Source organism: Salmo trutta, chromosome 23, assembly GCF_901001165.1.
Source record: "Salmo trutta chromosome 23, fSalTru1.1, whole genome shotgun sequence".
Lineage (NCBI taxonomy): Eukaryota > Metazoa > Chordata > Actinopteri > Salmoniformes > Salmonidae > Salmo > Salmo trutta.
The window spans coordinates 49,163,955-49,182,326 of record NC_042979.1 but is presented as its reverse complement, the minus strand read 5'-3'; the positions used below and the strand labels follow the sequence as shown (position 1 = coordinate 49,182,326).

The following is an 18,372-nucleotide window of genomic DNA, read 5'->3' as shown; positions in this document are numbered from 1 at the left end:
TGTGTCAAATCGGAGGGCCTACTGTCTGGACCTCTGGCAGTCTCTATGGGGGTACCACAGGGTTCAATTCTTGGGCCAACTCTTTTCTCTGTATACATAAATGATGTCGCTCTTGCTGCTGGTGAATCTCTGATCCACCTCTACGCAGACGACACCATTCTGTATACTTCTGGCCCTTCTTTGGACACTGTGTTAACAACCCTCCAGACGAGCTTCAATGCCATTCAACTCTCCTTCCGTGGTCTCCAACTGCTCCTAAACACAAGTAAAACTAAATGCATGCTCTTCAACCGATCGCTGCCTGCACCTGCCCGCCCGTCCAGCATAACTTCTCTGGACGGTTCTAACTTAGAATTTGTGGACAACTACAAATACCTAGGTGTCTGGTTAGACTGTAAACTCTCCTTCCAGACTCACATCAATCATCTCCAATCCAAAGTGAAATCTAGAATTGGCTTCCTATTTCGCAACAAAGCATCCTTCACTCATGCTGCCAAACATACCCTCGTAAAACTGACCATCCTACCAATCCTCGACTTCGGCGATGTCATTTACAAAATAGCCTCCAATACCCTACTCAACAAGCTGGATGCAGTCTATCACAGTGCCATCCGTTTTGTCACCAAAGCCCCATATACTACCCACCACTGCGACCTGTACGCTCTCGTTGGCTGGCCTTCGCTTCATAATCGTCGCCAAACACATTGGCTCCAGGTCATCTACAAGACCCTGCTAGGTAAAGTCCCCCCTTATCTCCGCTCACTGGTCACCATAGCAGCACCCACCTGTAGCACGCGCTCCAGCAGGTATATCTCTCTGGTCACCCCTAAAGCCAACTCCTCCTTTGGTCGTCTCTCCTTCCAGTTCTCTGCTGCCAATGACTGGAACGAACTACAAAAATCTCTGAAACTGGAAACACTTATCTCCCTCACTAGCTTTAAGCACCAGCTGTCAGAGCAGCTCACAGATCACTGCACCTGTACGTAGCCCATCTATAATTTAGCCCAATCTACTACCTCTTCCCCTACTGTATTTATTTTGCTCCTTTGCACCATATTATTTATATTTTAACTTTGAACTTTCTTCAAACTACAAATCTACCTTTCCAGTGTTTTTCTTGCTATACTTTATTTACTTTGCCACCATGGCATTTTTTTGCCTTTACCTCCCTTATCTCACATCATTTGCTCACATTGTATATAGTCTTATTTTTTATTTTTTTCTACTGCATCATTGATTGTATGTTGTTTTACTCCATGTGTAACTCTGTGTCGTTGTATGTTGTCGAACTGCTTTGCTTTATCTTGGCCAGGTCGCAATTGTAAATGAGAACTTGTTCTCAACTTGCCTACCTGGTTAAATAAAGGTGAAATAAAATAAAAAAATTTAAAAATCTAGTTGTTGATAGTATTTAGTTGTTGATAGTAGCTAGTTGTTGATAATATCTAGTTGTTGATAATATCTAGTTGTTGATAGTAGCTAGTTGTTGATAGTATCTAGTTGTTGATAGTATCTAGTTGTTGATAATAGCTAGTTGTTGATAGTAGCTAGTTGTTGATAGTATCTAGTTTTTGATAGTATCTAGTTGTTGATAATAGCTAGTTGTTGATGGTATCTAGTTTTTGATAATACTGTAGCTAGTTGATAGTGTCTAGTTGTTGATAGTAGCTAGTTGTTGATAATAGCTAGTTGTTGATGGTATCTAGTTTTTGATAATACTGTAGCTAGTTGATAGTGTCTAGTTTTTGATATTAGCTAGTTGTTGATAGTATCTAGTTGTTGATAATTTATTTATTAATTTTTTTTTAAATTTTTTAAAATCTTTATTTTAACAGGGAAAACAGACTGAGACCTGGATCTCTTTTACGGCTGTGCCCTGTGTAAACATGTTGACATATACAGTTTTAGGCATACAGACAAGAACATTTCTAACATACAAAACAAAGACACAATTCAACAGAAACAATCACAGATAACATCATATTGATCCTCCATAACATTTTTAAAATGGCAAGGGACACCAGAGTGTCTAACTTAAGTTGGATCTGCAGTTTGTTCCATAAATAAGGCGCAAAGGAACTAAAGGCAGTCCTACCCAACTCTGTGGAGACCGCAGGAGTCTCTAATGTAATCCACATCTGTGATCTGGTTTTAAAATTTGTATATCTAGTGGAAATTAATGATGATATATATGGAGGTAGTTTTAAAAGAAGCGCTTTATAAATAAACAAGAGAGCATGTTGCTCTCGCCTAACAGATAGAGAGGCCCAACCCACATGTTGATAAAGGATACAGTGATGAGTTTTGTAACTATCACCCGTGATAAACCTGAGTGCACAATGGTAAATAGCATCCAGTGGTTTTAATGTGTTTGCCGATGCATGCATATAGATAATTTCACCATAATCTAAAACGGACATAAAAGTAGCCTGCACAATTTGTTTTCTATTTACAAAGGACAGACAAGCCCTGTTTCTATAAAGGAACCCTATCTTGAATTTGAGCTTTTTTCCCAATTCAGTGACATGTTTTTTAAAAGAAAGCCTATCATCTAACCATACCCCTAAATATTTATATGCAGAGACCTGTTTGATTTGAGTACCATCCAAGCTAGTGATTACAAAAGTGTTTCTAACTGAGAGTTTAGACCTAGAAAAAAACATGACATTTGTTTTCTTAGCGTTTAAAACAAGTTTAAGCTTTAAAAGAGACCCCTGTAGTATCCTAAAATCAGACTCCAACTGCATTAAAGCTTGGTCCGCTGTTGGAGCAATAGAGTACATTACTGTGTCATCTGCATATAAATGGAATTTACAATATCTGACATCATCACCAATGTTGTTTATATAAAGTGAGAACAATAGTGGGCCAATTATTGAACCCTGAGGGACCCCTTTAAGTAACTGTAAGGAGTCAGACTTGACCCCGTCGACCATGACGGCCTGAGTTCTATCTTTAAGATAGTCATAAAACCATCGGCAGGCATCCGTGCCCACTCCTATAGATGACAGCTTACTCAAAAGGATAGCATGGTCTACAGTGTCAAAAGCTTTTGACAAATCTACAAACAACGCAGCACAGTGCTTTCTATCATCTAAGGCATTTGCAATATCATTTACAACAAGCATAGTGGCCGATGTGGTACTGTGTTTAGATCTAAAACCAGATTGATTGGTGCTAAGAATACTGTTAGCAGAAAGAAAAGACTGTAACTGTTTGTTGACTATAGATTCTAGATAATAGCTAGTTGTTGATAGTAGCTAGTTGTTGATAATACTGTAGCTAGTTGTTGATATTAGCTAGTTGTTGATATTAGCTAGTTGTTGATAGTATCTAGTTGTTGATAATATCTAGTTGTTGATAATATCTAGTTGTTGATAGTATCTAGTTGTTGATAGTAGCTAGTTGTTGATAGTAGCTAGTTGTTGATAATACTGTAGCTAGTTGTTGATATTAGCTAGTTGTTGATAATAGCTAGTTGTTGATAGTAGCTAGTTGTTGATAGTAGCTAGTTGTTGATAGTAGCTAGTTGTTGATAGTATCTAGTTGTTGTTAATAGCTAGTTGTTGATAATAGCTAGTTGTTGATAGTAGCTAGTTGTTGATAGTATCTAGTTGTTGATAGTATCTAGTTGTTGATAGTGTCTAGTTGCTGATATTAGCTAGCTGGGTCTGGTTGTTGATAACATATCCTGCGAAGGACCGCCCAGGTAGCACATTTAGTTCCTTGGTAGTTGTGGTAACGTAAGTTTTTCCTCTCCATTGGTTCTGGGAACGAAGCCTTAAGTTTCCTGACCGGTTTAACTGAATGTTTTTAAAAGTTCTGAGAACGGAAGTGAACATTTTTCCTGTTCTGGGAACATACATTTTTATGTTGCAAGGAGGTTCTGAGAACATTTTAGGTTATTTGGAGTAATTTTCCTTTAATTGAACGTTTCAATAAATTCTTATAATACTGCTAGCTGAGTTTGGGTTAACAGTTTGGAGGTTTTTTAATACCTTTCTTAAAACTTTAACTGAACATTTTAGTAAGACTGCTAGCTTAGGTTAACTGTTTTGAACTCCAAGCTCAGATAGGATATATGGAAATTAATTTGCTTAGGCATTAATCAAAACATTTTTTATTGTAGCACAGCGTCATTAAGATTTGAACCTATGATCTTCTGTTTCTTGGCACATGGGATTAGACCACTGCACCACCAGGATGGAGCTAGCATGCCTGATCTATTTTACTCTTAAAAAGCTGTTAATTTTAGTCTATTCAAACAGACCCCATTTCAAAGTAAACAAGCAGTCATTAAGATCAGGTGTGGCCAATTATTGAGTGGCCAACACACCTGAACACACTTAACAAGATAGAGGATAGAGATAGTTTTGTTGATGCTGAGAACAGAATGTATGTTTTTCAATAACATTCTTAGAATGTTTTTTGAACGTTACTAATGTTTTTTTTTTTTTTTTTATGAAAAATGTTGTTAATGTTCTGAGAGCATGACTTTAAATAGAACTTTGAGGAAACCTGCAGAAAACCTATTGAAATTCCCACAGAAGAATGTTGTTTCTTAACGTTCTCTGAACTATTTGAGAACATTCCCAATGTTCTTAATGTTATGAGAATATTACTTTAAATAAAACCATGAGGAAACCTGATGGAAGCATTATGCTGAAGTATTGAAATATCTTAACGTTTCTTAACGTTCTCTGAACTATTTGAGAACCTTCCCAATGCCAAAACAGTTGGAGAACGTAACTAGCCATGTTTGAACTTTTTAGGAAATGTTCTGTTAAAGTAATGAAATACCAAGAAAATGACTTGATTTTGTCAAGTTACTTAATGTTCCAACTATCCTGCACCTTTCCCAGAACGTTGTGGGAAGGTTGAATGCCAATTAACCATGGCTCTAAGAAACATATGGTTCTCAGAACGTTGTGTGCTAGCTGTGTGTTGACATCATGTTCTGTCTACATCCAAGCAGAGATCACTATACCATATGACTAGACAGAGAGACATCCCTATCTCCTCACCCTCTCAGATACCTGGTACTCCATCCCAAATGGCACCCTATTCCCTACGGGCTCTGGTCAAAAGCAGTGCACTACCCTATGGGCTTTGGTCAAAAGTAGTGCACTGTAGGCTATAGGGAATAGGGTGCAATTTGAGACACTTGTTGGATCTGTTTGTGCTTTATGATCCACATAAATAAACTGGGCCCGGTGTCCGCATAACGATAGAATTTACGGTTACGGAGTGTTTTAACGATGCGTCTTTTCTACAACGACCGAAGATGTAACGTGCGTTTCCCAAAACACTATGCACAGAGAGAGAGAGCGGTCGCTAAGTGCGTCGTTGAGGCATAGTGTCGATACTGATATGATCGAAAATAAAGGGAGCGCTGCTCTCAGACCAGCTTTCTCCATTCAAACCCCTCTTACTTTAACATTAGAATTATTTCACAATACTGATGAAGGATCAGCTCCTAGAAGACATATTACCACCTACCGCTGCTAATATTGAGGCGACTTATTCTAATGCTTACCCAATATTAATGCACTAAATCCCAAATTTGCCACATCATTGGGCACGTTAGGCTACACATCATGAAATATAGTGAGATAAATTACAGACCGTAGCCTACAAGTAGTAAAATAGAACTGAATTGACCTTTCTCTAAGCCCCGCCCCGCCCCCAGGTTACAGGTTGCAACCCAACTCCCCAATCATCCACTGGTGAAATAACCTCACAATGATTTCAAACTGTGTTTAATAATACATCATGAAATTGAACACAGACTACCCCCTTGCTAATCAGGAACGTCTTGGTTATGTTGCGGTGGACTGTCATTATAACTGCTTCACGACAACTTGGTAAAATTGTGTTTGTGGTGTAGCCAGCCACTGAATGGCTCTAAATTCACTGTCAGCATGCAGTCAAAGCTGTAACCACTTTTTGAGCTAACTAGCGCTCTCAAATCGTATCCTGATGTCGACAGCAGATGGGAGTTTCATAACATGGCTAACTTAGCTAGCTAACATACATTTTGAGAAAACAAGTTATATTAGGTGGCTAGCTAGCGTTGGGCAATGTTTGGTGGTCAATGAGACCGAGAGCTAGCTAACAAGCTGAGATAGCAATTAATGTAACAAAAGTATAATTTCGGATCAGAAAATACTCCATCAACAGGCTCTGCATTTCAGGAATCACAGTAACAAGTCCTCCTGCTGCACTGTTCTATTATTTAGCCATTTAAATATGTATTTTTTTGGTAGAAAATGCTCAGTTTTTGACATAGCCCTCACTGGCTTTCAGCATCACTCCATCAAGGGAAATATAGTACTCTTTCTAACAAAGATATCTACATATATTTCAGGATGTTGTGTATCTCTGGAAATAATCAGAATTCATGTAAACATTACTCTTTTGAAAACATAGCTTGTCCCAATAAGTGATCTCTTGGCACAACTTACCTCGGTTATGTGGTAAATTGAGCCACGGGACAGGGTACATTAATCCGCCTAGAAATTTCTGTACTGAATGAAATATTAAAATACTAACTTTTTAAAAACCATATCTATCTTTATTTCCCATAAAAATAAAAAGATTCGCACACTCCATATTTATAACCTCCTAGTAATTTATTGGGTCAAATTGTTTATTTTACATTTTTTTTGCATAACTGTGCCTGAGACGTTGGTGTTTTTTTACCCAATAAATGACTGGGAGGTTATACATATGGAGTGTGTGACTCTCTCTGTTTTTATAGCTTCCACTTTATTCAGCGTTAGTCAGCACCTTGACACAAAATCATTTTCTCTGTGTGTGCTTTTTAATAGACTATTATCTCTGTTTCCCACAATTCAACACAATCACAATAGTTTTGTTTAAATATATATATATATATATATATATATATATATATATATATATATATATATATATATATATATATATATATATTAAACATCTTTTAACACAGGCTTAACACCTAACAAACACGTTGTACTTTTAAAAAAAAATACTTTTAACGTAGGCCAGACCCTGTTGTTACCTCATATCCCAGCGATAATGACTTGCATTACCCCTGAGAAGAAACACTTCAATTTGCTCAACTTGCCATTGGCTTAATCATTGGCTCATCTTACCCCATGGCCATTGGCTCATCTTACCCCAAGGCCATTGGCTCAACTTACCCCATGGCCATTGGCTCATCTTACCCCATGGCCATTGGCTCATCTTACCCCAAGGCCATTGGCTCAACTTACCCCATGGCCATTGGCTCAACTTACCCCAAGGCAAACATTTTGACCATATTGATGGGAGACTCTATTACAGAGGAGTGTAAATGCTTTTTTTTTTTAGGCTGGATCATGTTGTTATATTGTATTGTTGTATGTTTTAGTTCTATAATGTATTGATTGTTGCTGCCTTCTTGTCCGGGTCTCCCTTGAAAAAGACACTCTGGCTCTCAATGGGCTTTTCCTGGTTAAATAAAGGTTAAGTAAATAAATATTATCCCACACAAATACAAGGATACACTTTCATGCTAGGTTTAAGACCTCATATTGAAGCTTATAGAGACCCCCAGCTGATGTATAGAACAATGTTAAAATGATCTACTTTAGTTTAAATACAACCATCATGAAACCTCTTAACACAAATATAATTTGACTTTGTGAAAATCTGTTTTTAGGGACCTAACTTGTTTACCTCTTTTTCCATGTAGTTTCTTCCTTCACAGACTCCATGAAATGATTTACTTCTTGCTAAATATTTGGTCAAATTCTTAATTTTGTGTATGGATTTCCTAGAAACAAGAGTGGCTCAACCATTGGATCACCTTATCCTGCTCTCCCCTACTGTGGTACAGCCTTATGGCCTCTCTGTCTGATGTGCTCTCCCCTACTGTGGTACAGCCTTATGGCCTCTCTGTCTGATGTGCTCTCCCCTACTGTGGTACAGTCTCATGGCCTCTCTGTCTGATGTGTTCTCCCCTACTGTGGTACAGTCTCATGGCCTCTCTGTCTGATGTGTTCTCCCCTACTGTGGTACAGTCTTATGGCCTCTCTGTCTGATGTGTTCTCCCCTACTGTGGTACAGCCTTATGGCCTCTCTGTCTGATGTGCTCTCCCCTACTGTGGTACAGTCTTATGGCCTCTCTGTCTGATGTGCTCTCCCCTACTGTGGTACAGTCTTATGGCCTCTCTGTCTGATGTGCTCTCCCCTACTGTGGTACAGCCTTATGGCCTCTCTGTCTGATGTGGTCAAACATCATCTTTCTGTACGTAGAGATACAGACCTGACTCAGCTGCTGCTCGCCTTTCAGGCTTGGTTTGTGTGTGTGTGTGTCTTTCAGCAGCACTTGTTAATTGGAGTGTTATGCAGCGTTTGTTTGGTCAGTGGTATCAGGTTACTGATGAAGGGGCCAGGCCAGTTTCAATAATAGATATCACAGACAATGGAGCGCATGCATCCCAACTCAGCCTCCCACAGCCCTGCCCCCTAGTCTACCACAGCCCTGCCCCCTTGCCTCCCACAGCCCTGCCCCCTTGCCTCCCACAGCCCTGCCCCCTTGCCTCCCACAGCCCTGCCCCCTAGTCTCCCACAGCCCTGCCCCCTTGCCTCCCACAGCCCTGCCCCCTAGTCTCCCAGTCTCCAGCCTCCCCCTCTCTCCCTCACCCCTCTCTGTCATGTGGTTGCTATGTATTTTTCCTACCATCAGAACAACATAATTTTTTCTTTCCGCTGAATCCAGCTTGTTTATCGTAAGTTATTTTTTTTTTATGTATGTATGGACAACAGACCATATTCTCTCTGTTCTCTCTTTCCTCCGTCAATCTGTCTTCAACACATCATCATCCACTAGACCTGTGTGCATGAACACATCCTCCCTCCCCCTCTTTTATCCCTCCTCCTATTCTGTGGTCTCTCTCTCTCTCTCGCGCTCTCTCTCGCTCTCTCTCACTCTCTCACTCTCTCTCTCTCTCTCTCTCTCTCTCTCTCTCTCTCACTCTCTCGCTCTCTCTCGCTCTCTCTCTCTCTCTCTCTCGCTCTCGCTCTCTCTCTCTCTCTCTCTCTCCAACACACTGTTCCACTTGCTTATCTAGTGCTTTGTCTCTCTCACTCTTCTTCTCTTGGTCCTGAAAACCTGTCTTTTATTTCCCTCTTCTCTCTGTTCTTCTACCCTTCCTCTTTGAATATCTATTATTACTGAGGACTAGACTGACCAATGACTTTCAGGTATAGTACCGTACCACTAGCTGGTGGTATTCATGGGAACAATACTGCTACTCACTGCTGCTTGGTGTTACTAATCACCTGTTGAACAGACAGACCATTCTGTGTTGCTTTTTGTTTTGTTTTGTATTGTATTGGTTTTGAGGACATTTACGTTTGTAGTCATTTATCAGACACTCTTATCCAGAGCGTCTTACTGGAACAAATTTAGGGTTAAGTGCCTTGCTCAAGGGCACATTGACGTATTGTTCACGTTGTTGGCTCGGTTATTCAAACTATCGACCTTTTCGGGTTACCGGCCCTGCACTCTAACCACTAGGTTACCTGCTTTCCCGAGAAGCAGTTTATAGTAATGTAAAATACTAGAATTAGTTGTGGAACTTGTTTGTTCACCTGGAGAGCTAGGAGGGTAAACGTCCTACCTTTAACCACGAGGTGTACTAACCTTTAGCTTCTGTACGTTTACATGTAAACAAACACCTTTGAACATACTTTGTGTTCTGAGTCTTAGTATGTAACTCTCTTATTTCAGCCATATCTGGTTGTTGACTTTTTACATTTTTGATAAAGTGTATAATAAACCAAATATATTTAAAGTGAAGTAAACTAGCTTTGTTGCTTTGTCAGACTCTTGAGGTCTCTCTGTAATAGAGAAATACTAGAAGGTTTCTGTTGAAGTGTCTTTATATTGCCAGGTGCAGCCATTCATATTCTGTCGGCTGCCATTTTGTTCTTTTTACACTGAGGTGGTGTTCCAAATGGCACCCTATTGCCTACAGATGTCGGATATTAATTTGATTACTCTTGTGGCGCGAGAATTTTCCTGCACCGCAGAAAATGCAGACGAGCTTTGTGATTTACATTCATTCAGAGAAAACCAAAAGTAACATACGGTTATACCGTATAAACAGTATTGCACTTCTCATGGAGCCTACTTTTTGTCCAGCTAATTAATAGTCTGAAAACCAATCAAGCATGATGGTGTTATTAAGACACTGTTCAGAGTAGGTTTTAGGATGTGATAAGACACTGTTCAGAGTAGGTTTTAGGATGATGTTTAGACACTGTTCAGAGTAGGTTTTAGGATGATGTTTAGACACTGCTCAGAGTAGGTTTTAGGATGATGTTTAGACACTGTTCAGAGTAGGTTTTAGGATGATGTTTAGACACTGTTCAGAGTAGGTTTTAGGATGATGTTAAGACACTGTTCAGAGTAGGTTTTAGGATGATGTTATAATAAGACACTTCCTAGACAAACTCTGAGCCAGGAGTAAAATCAACTCCCTAAGAGTTTATATCAGCTGGTAATCACGACAGTTGGAGGAAAGGAAAGATGGTGATGATGTTCATTGACATCGTTGCAAATGATTGGCAATAACCAATCACGACGAGGCATCGCCTGCTGTGAACTCTACAGCACAGTTCAGACAACCACAGTGAATGTGACTGGGCATCAAATGTTGTAAAGCTAAATCGTTTGGCATGCGTCACCTTTTTTTTAACCAATATCTGATGCTTGTTAGAAGTGGAATTTTGATAATATTACCATTATATTAACACACTCATCACTTCCGTTCAACAAACCCTAAATCTCTTTGGCACAGTAGGTATCAAGTCACTTGCCAATAATGTTTGAAAAGTTTATCACGTTCATCGAGCACAATCAAATTTAACAATAGCCCTAGATGCCTTTAATTGCCCAACTTATAGGCATGCCCAATTTATATATTTTTTTTAGCAACAGGATATTGCACTCCAAAGAGATAACATGATGTGTGTTGATTAAATAATCAAAATCAAAATATGTGATTATTTGTTAGTGGCTTGTGGTTGTATGTAAATATTTAGGCATCAGTTGGAGCTGCTGAGTGGAGGACAGGCTTATAATAATAGGTGCCGCCAACCTCCTGTGTTTAGGCATATCGTGTGATATAGGCTTCAGATGAAGTCAAAAGCACAAGATATGCTGTTGTTGCATGTAGCTTGACCATATAGACCTTACCACTGTTTCCATGGTGACTGTTTGTCACATAGTTTACCATAACTTCATTGTTTATTTATCAGACCTGGGATAACTATAGTTTTAACTATGCTTTGTGGATTTTTTTTTCTTCTAATTCCCAGGGGAGGTGACTACAATTATTTGAATACAGATCCCAAAAAATTACTACTTTTTAAAACTTTTTGAATTGAGATCTCAGTAAATAACTACATTTCAGAAACCATTGGATTGGCTGTGTTCTACTAATGACAGGGCTGTATCTACATGGATTGGCTGTCTTCTACTAATGACAGGACTGTATCTACATGGATTGGCTGTCTTCTACTAATGACAGGGCTGTATCTACATGGATTGGCTGTCTACTACTAATGACAGGACTGTATCTACATGGATTGGCTGTCTTCTACTAATGACAGGACTGTATCTACATGGATTGGCTGTCTTCTACTAATGACAGGGCTGTATCTACATGGATTGGCTGTCTTCTACTAATGACAGGGCTGTATCTACATGGATTGGCTGTCTTCTACTAATGACAGGACTGTATCTACATGGATTGGCTGTCTTCTACTAATGACAGGACTGTATCTACATGGATTGGCTGTCTTCTACTAATGACAGGACTGTATCTACATGGATTGGCTGTCTTCTACTAATGACAGGGCTGTATCTACATGGATTGGCTGTCTTCTACTAATGACAGGACTGTATCTACATGGATTGGCTGTCTTCTACTAATGACAGGGCTGTATCTACATGGATTGGCTGTCTTCTACTAATGACAGGGCTGTATCTACATGGATTGGCTGTCTTCTACTAATGACAGGGCTGTATCTACATGGATTGGCTGTCTTCTACTAATGACAGGGCTGTATCTACATGGATTGGCTGTCTTCTACTAATGACAGGACTGTATCTGGAACTGCATGTTGGATTGGATGTCTATCTGAACATTTTGTAAATGTCATTCTCCTAAATATCAATGTCCCCAGGTGTACACAATCAAGTCAAACCAATTAACCAATGATATTTTGCACAGATAAGTATAAATATGGTGTGACGCTCAACTTCTGTATGACTCTTTCAACATGCCACTAAAAAGGTCGAAAGCTGCAATTAATTTAATGATACCTGAAAATACTGCAGAGAAATTCAAAGCCATTTGCAAATATTGCAAACAGCGAGTTGGATGTTTAGCAAAAACAACTCTGAACCTCTTTGTCCATCTGAGAGTAGGTGTTCTTGTTTCAAACACACTCTATACCATCTTTATCTGGTGTGATCCGTATTAAACACACTCTATACCATCTTTATCTGGTGTGATCCGTATTAAACACACTCTATACCATCTTTATCTGGTGTGATCCGTATTAAACACACTCTATACCATCTTTATCTGGTGTGATCCGTATTAAACACACTCTATACCATCTTTATCTGGTGTGATCCGTATTAAACACACTATACCATCTTTATCTGGTGTGATCCGTATTAAACACACTCTATACCATCTTTATCTGGTGTGATCCGTATTAAACACACTCTATACCATCTTTATCTGGTGTGATCCGTATTAAACACACACTATACCATATTTATCTGGTGTGATCCGTATTAAACACACTCTATACCATCTTTATCTGGTGTGATCCGTATTAAACACACTCTATACCATCTTTATCTGGTGTGATCCGTATTAAACACACTCTATACCATCTTTATCTGGTGTGATCCGTATTAAACACACTCTATACCATCTTTATCTGGTGTGATCCGTATTAAACACACTCTATACCATCTTTATCTGGTGTGATCCGTATTAAACACACTCTATACCATCTTTATCTGGTGTGATCCGTATTAAACACACACTATACCATATTTATCTGGTGTGATCCGTATTAAACACACTCTATACCATCTTTATCTGGTGTGATCCGTATTAAACACACTCTATACCATCTTTATCTGGTGTGATCCGTATTAAACACACTCTATACCATCTTTATCTGGTGTGATCCGTATTAAACACACTCTATACCATCTTTATCTGGTGTGATCCGTATTAAACACACTCTATACCATCTTTATCTGGTGTGATCCGTATTAAACACACTCTATACCATCTTTATCTGGTGTGATCCGTATTAAACACACTCTATACCATCTTTATCTGGTGTGATCCGTATTAAACACACTCTATACCATCTTTATCTGGTGTGATCCGTATTAAACACACTCTATACCATCTTTATCTGGTGTGATCCGTATTAAACACACTCTATACCATCTTTATCTGGTGTGATCCGTATTAAACACACTCTATACCATCTTTATCTGGTGTGATCCGTATTAAACACACTCTATACCATCTTTATCTGGTGTGATCCGTATTAAACACACTCTATACCATCTTTATCTGGTGTGATCCGTATTAAACACACTCTATACCATCTTTATCTGGTGTGATCCGTATTAAACACACTCTATACCATCTTTATCTGGTGTGATCCGTATTAAACACACTCTATACCATCTTTATCTGGTGTGATCCGTATTAAACACACTCTATACCATCTTTATCTGGTGTGATCCGTATTAAACACACTCTATACCATCTTTATCTGGTGTGATCCGTATTAAACACACTCTATACCATCTTTATCTGGTGTGATCCGTATTAAACACACTCTATACCATCTTTATCTGGTGTGATCCGTATTAAACACACTCTATACCATCTTTATCTGGTGTGATCCGTATTAAACACACTCTATACCATCTTTATCTGGTGTGATCCGTATTAAACACACTCTATACCATCTTTATCTGGTGTGATCCGTATTAAACACACTCTATACCATCTTTATCTGGTGTGATCCGTATTAAACACACACTATACCATCTTTATCTGGTGTGATCCGTATTAAACACACTCTATACCATCTTTATCTGGTGTGATCCGTATTAAACACACACTATACCATCTTTATCTGGTGTGATCCGTATTAAACACACTCTATACCATCTTTATCTGGTGTGATCCGTATTAAACACACTCTATACCATCTTTATCTGGTGTGATCCGTATTAAATGACACTACAACACATCCTGTTAGCTGGTGTGATCCATATTAAATGACAACACATCCTGTTAGCTGGTGTGATCCATATTAAATTAAGCTACTTTAGACCAGAGCCTAATAGAACCCTATTCCCTATGTAGTGCACTACTTTAGACCAGAGCCTGATGGCACCCTATTCCCTATGTAGTGCACTACTTTAGACCAGAGCCTGATGGCACCCTATTCCCTATATAGTGCACTACTTTAGACCAGAGCCTAATAGAACCCTATTCCCTATGTAGTGCACTACTTTAGACCAGAGCCTGATGGCACCCTATTCCCTATGTAGTGCACTACTTTAGACCAGAGCCTGATGGCATCCTATTCCCTATGTAGTGCACTACTTTAGACCAGAGCCTAATAGAACCCTATTCCCTATGTAGTGCACTACTTTAGACCAGAGCCTAATGGCACCCTATTCCCTATATAGTGCACTACTTTAGATCAGATCCTGATAGCACACCATTCCCTAATAGTATAGAGACTGATGGACTAATTGTATAGAGATTGACGAACTAATAGTATAGAGACGGATGGACTATACTATTAGTCCATCAGTCTCTATACTATTAGTCCATCAGTCTCTATACTGCTAGTCCATCAGTCTCTATACTATTAGTCTCTATACTATTAGCCCATCAGTCTCTATACTATTAGTCCATCAGTCTCTATACTATTAGTCCATCAGTCTCTATACTATTAGTCCATCAGTCTCTATACTATTAGTCCATCAGTCTCTATACTATTAGTCCATCAGTCTCTATACTATTAGTACATCAGTCCAATCTATTAGTCCATCAGTCTCTATACTATTAGTCCATCAGTCTCTATAGTATTTGTCCATCAGTCTCTGTTTGTTATGTTGATTTGCTAAGCTAGTCGACATGAGGAGGGGCCGGTGAGAGTACCAGTAACCTAACGTCTCTGTCCTGTCTTGTCTGTCAGCAGGGAGTACCAGTAACCTAACGTCTCTGTCCTGTCTTGTCTGTCAGCAGGGAGTACCAGTTACCTAACGTCTCTGTCCTGTCTTGTCTGTCAGCAGGGAGTACCAGTTACCTAATGTCTCTGTCCTGTCTTGTCTGTCAGCAGGGAGTACCAGTTACCTAATGTCTCTGTCCTGTCTTGTCTGTCAGCAGGGAGTACCAGTTACCTAACGTCTCTGTCCTGTCTTGTCTGTCAGCAGGGAGTACCAGTAACCTAACGTCTCTGTCCTGTCTTGTCTGTCAGCAGGGAGTACCAGTTACCTAACGTCTCTGTCCTGTCTTGTCTGTCAGCAGGGAGTACCAGTTACCTAATGTCTCTGTCCTGTCTTGTCTGTCAGCAGGGAGTACCAGTAACCTAACGTCTCTGTCCTGTCTTGTCTGTCAGCAGGGAGTACCAGTAACCTAACGTCTCTGTCCTGTCTTGTCTGTCAGCAGGGAGTACCAGTTACCTAATGTCTCTGTCCTGTCTTGTCTGTCAGCAGGGAGTACCAGTAACCTAACGTCTCTGTCCTGTCTTGTCTGTCAGCAGGGAGTACCAGTAACCTAACGTCTCTGTCCTGTCTTGTCTGTCAGCAGGGAGTACCAGTTACCTAATGTCTCTGTCCTGTCTGTCAGCAGGGAGTACCAGTAACCTAACGTCTCTGTCCTGTCTTGTCTGTCAGCAGGGAGTACCAGTAACCTAACGTCTCTGTCCTGTCTTGTCTGTCAGCAGGGAGTACCAGTAACCTAACGTCTCTGTCCTGTCTTGTCTGTCAGCAGGGAGTACCAGTTACCTAACGTCTCTGTCCTGTCTTGTCTGTCAGCAGGGAGTACCAGTTACCTAATGTCTCTGTCCTGTCTTGTCTGTCAGCAGGGAGTACCAGTTACCTAATGTCTCTGTCCTGTCTTGTCTGTCAGCAGGGAGTACCAGTTACCTAACGTCTCTGTCCTGTCTTGTCTGTCAGCAGGGAGTACCAGTAACCTAACGTCTCTGTCCTGTCTTGTCTGTCAGCAGGGAGTACCAGTTACCTAACGTCTCTGTCCTGTCTTGTCTGTCAGCAGGGAGTACCAGTTACCTAATGTCTCTGTCCTGTCTTGTCTGTCAGCAGGGAGTACCAGTTACCTAACGTCTCTGTCCTGTCTTGTCTGTCAGCAGGGAGTACCAGTTACCTAACGTCTCTGTCCTGTCTTGTCTGTCAGCAGGGAGTACCAGTAACCTAACGTCTCTGTCCTGTCTTGTCTGTCAGCAGGGAGTACCAGTTACCTAATGTCTCTGTCCTGTCTTGTCTGTCAGCAGGGAGTACCAGTTACCTAACGTCTCTGTCCTGTCTTGTCTGTCAGCAGGGAGTACCAGTAACCTAACGTCTCTGTCCTGTCTTGTCTGTCAGCAGGGAGTACCAGTTACCTAATGTCTCTGTCCTGTCTTGTCTGTCAGCAGGGAGTACCAGTAACCTAACGTCTCTGTCCTGTCTTGTCTGTCAACAGGGATCTGTTCTGCCTCTTTCTTCTGCTGTCCTGTGCGGCCGTACTACCATGAGCACTTCTACTCCATCCACAGGTACGTCTGCTCTCTCACCATCCTCATAAACATGCCTCTGACCTCTACCCTGCATCTGTGAACATGTACTGTAGGCTGGGATTCAACCCCATCCCTCATTGGGTTTTTGGAGACGGCATTCACGGTAAATGCTGCGTAGATAACGGCTCAATTGGAGATTTCCTTTAATAAAAGCTGCGTTGTCGACACGGTGGGATTTCATCCCGGCCCATAGTCTGCGACCCAGTTGGCCTATGGTAAGAACATTATCGTGTACCCTCGTTGGTCCCATAGAGCATTGGTTACTGGTTATAATGCAATGCTACCCAGGAGGTTCCCCTGGAGACGTGATGCAGAATACAACGCATAACAAGTGAGTGAAAAGAGCAGCTCCTGATTGGTCCATTCCCATCCTTGACCCTGTGTTTCCATGGTAACGTGCTGGTAACCTCTGGTTGGCTGACAGAGAGGAGATTAATCTAATTGTGCTGTTGACTGATCTTATTGGCTTTAAAGAGATTAACTAAGATCCCATCTCCTGTAATGGACACACACACACACACACACACACACACACACACACACACACGCACACACACACACACACACACACACACACACACACACACACACACACACACACACACACACAGGCTCTCAGACAGGAAATGGATGGGTAGGGTATGGCTATCAGATGGGAAGCTTCCCTCACATCATATGATGTGTTGTAGAACAGCTCCAAGACTCTGTGTCTGTTTCTACTGAGGCCTGACTACATACTAACACACCCAGACTGTCTGTTTCTACTGAGGCCTGACTACATACTAACACACCCAGACTGTCTGTTTCTACTGAGGCCTGACTACATACTAACACACCCAGACTGTCTGTTTCTACCGAGGCCTGACTACATACTAACACACCCAGACTGTCTGTTTCTACTGAGGCCTGACTACATACTAACACACCCAGACTGTCTGTTTCTACTGAGGCCTGACTACATACTAACACACCCAGACTGTCTGTTTCTACTGAGGCCTGACTACATACTAACACACCCAGACTGTCTGTTTCTACTGAGGCCTGACTACATACTAACACACCCAGACTGTCTGTTTCTACCGAGGCCTGACTACATACTAACACACCCAGACTGTCTGTTTCTACCGAGGCCTGACTACATACTAACACACCCAGACTGTCTGTTTCTACTGAGGCCTGACTACATACTAACACACCCAGACTGTCTGTTTCTACTGAGGCCTGACTACATACTAACACACCCAGACTGTCTGTTTCTACTGAGGCCTGACTACATACTAACACACCCAGACTGTCTGTTTCTACTGAGGCCTGACTACATACTAACACACCCAGACTGTCTGTTTCTACTGAGGCCTGACTACATACTAACACACTCAGACTGTCTGTTTCTACTGAGGCCTGACTACATACTAACACACCCAGACTGTCTGTTTCTACTGAGGCCTGACTACATACTAACACACCCAATGC

General features: G+C 40.7%; 1 protein-coding gene across 1 annotated transcript in view; it reads left to right on the top strand.

Moving 5' to 3' along the window:
• LOC115160185 (polypyrimidine tract-binding protein 3-like) overlaps positions 1-18,372 on the top strand; it is a 98,894-nt gene that overhangs the window by 27,871 nt on the left and 52,651 nt on the right. The window contains 1 exon segment of the mRNA XM_029710567.1: positions 16,806-16,878. Within this exon segment, the coding sequence (XP_029566427.1) occupies positions 16,854-16,878 (25 nt within the window). The 5' untranslated portion in view covers positions 16,806-16,853.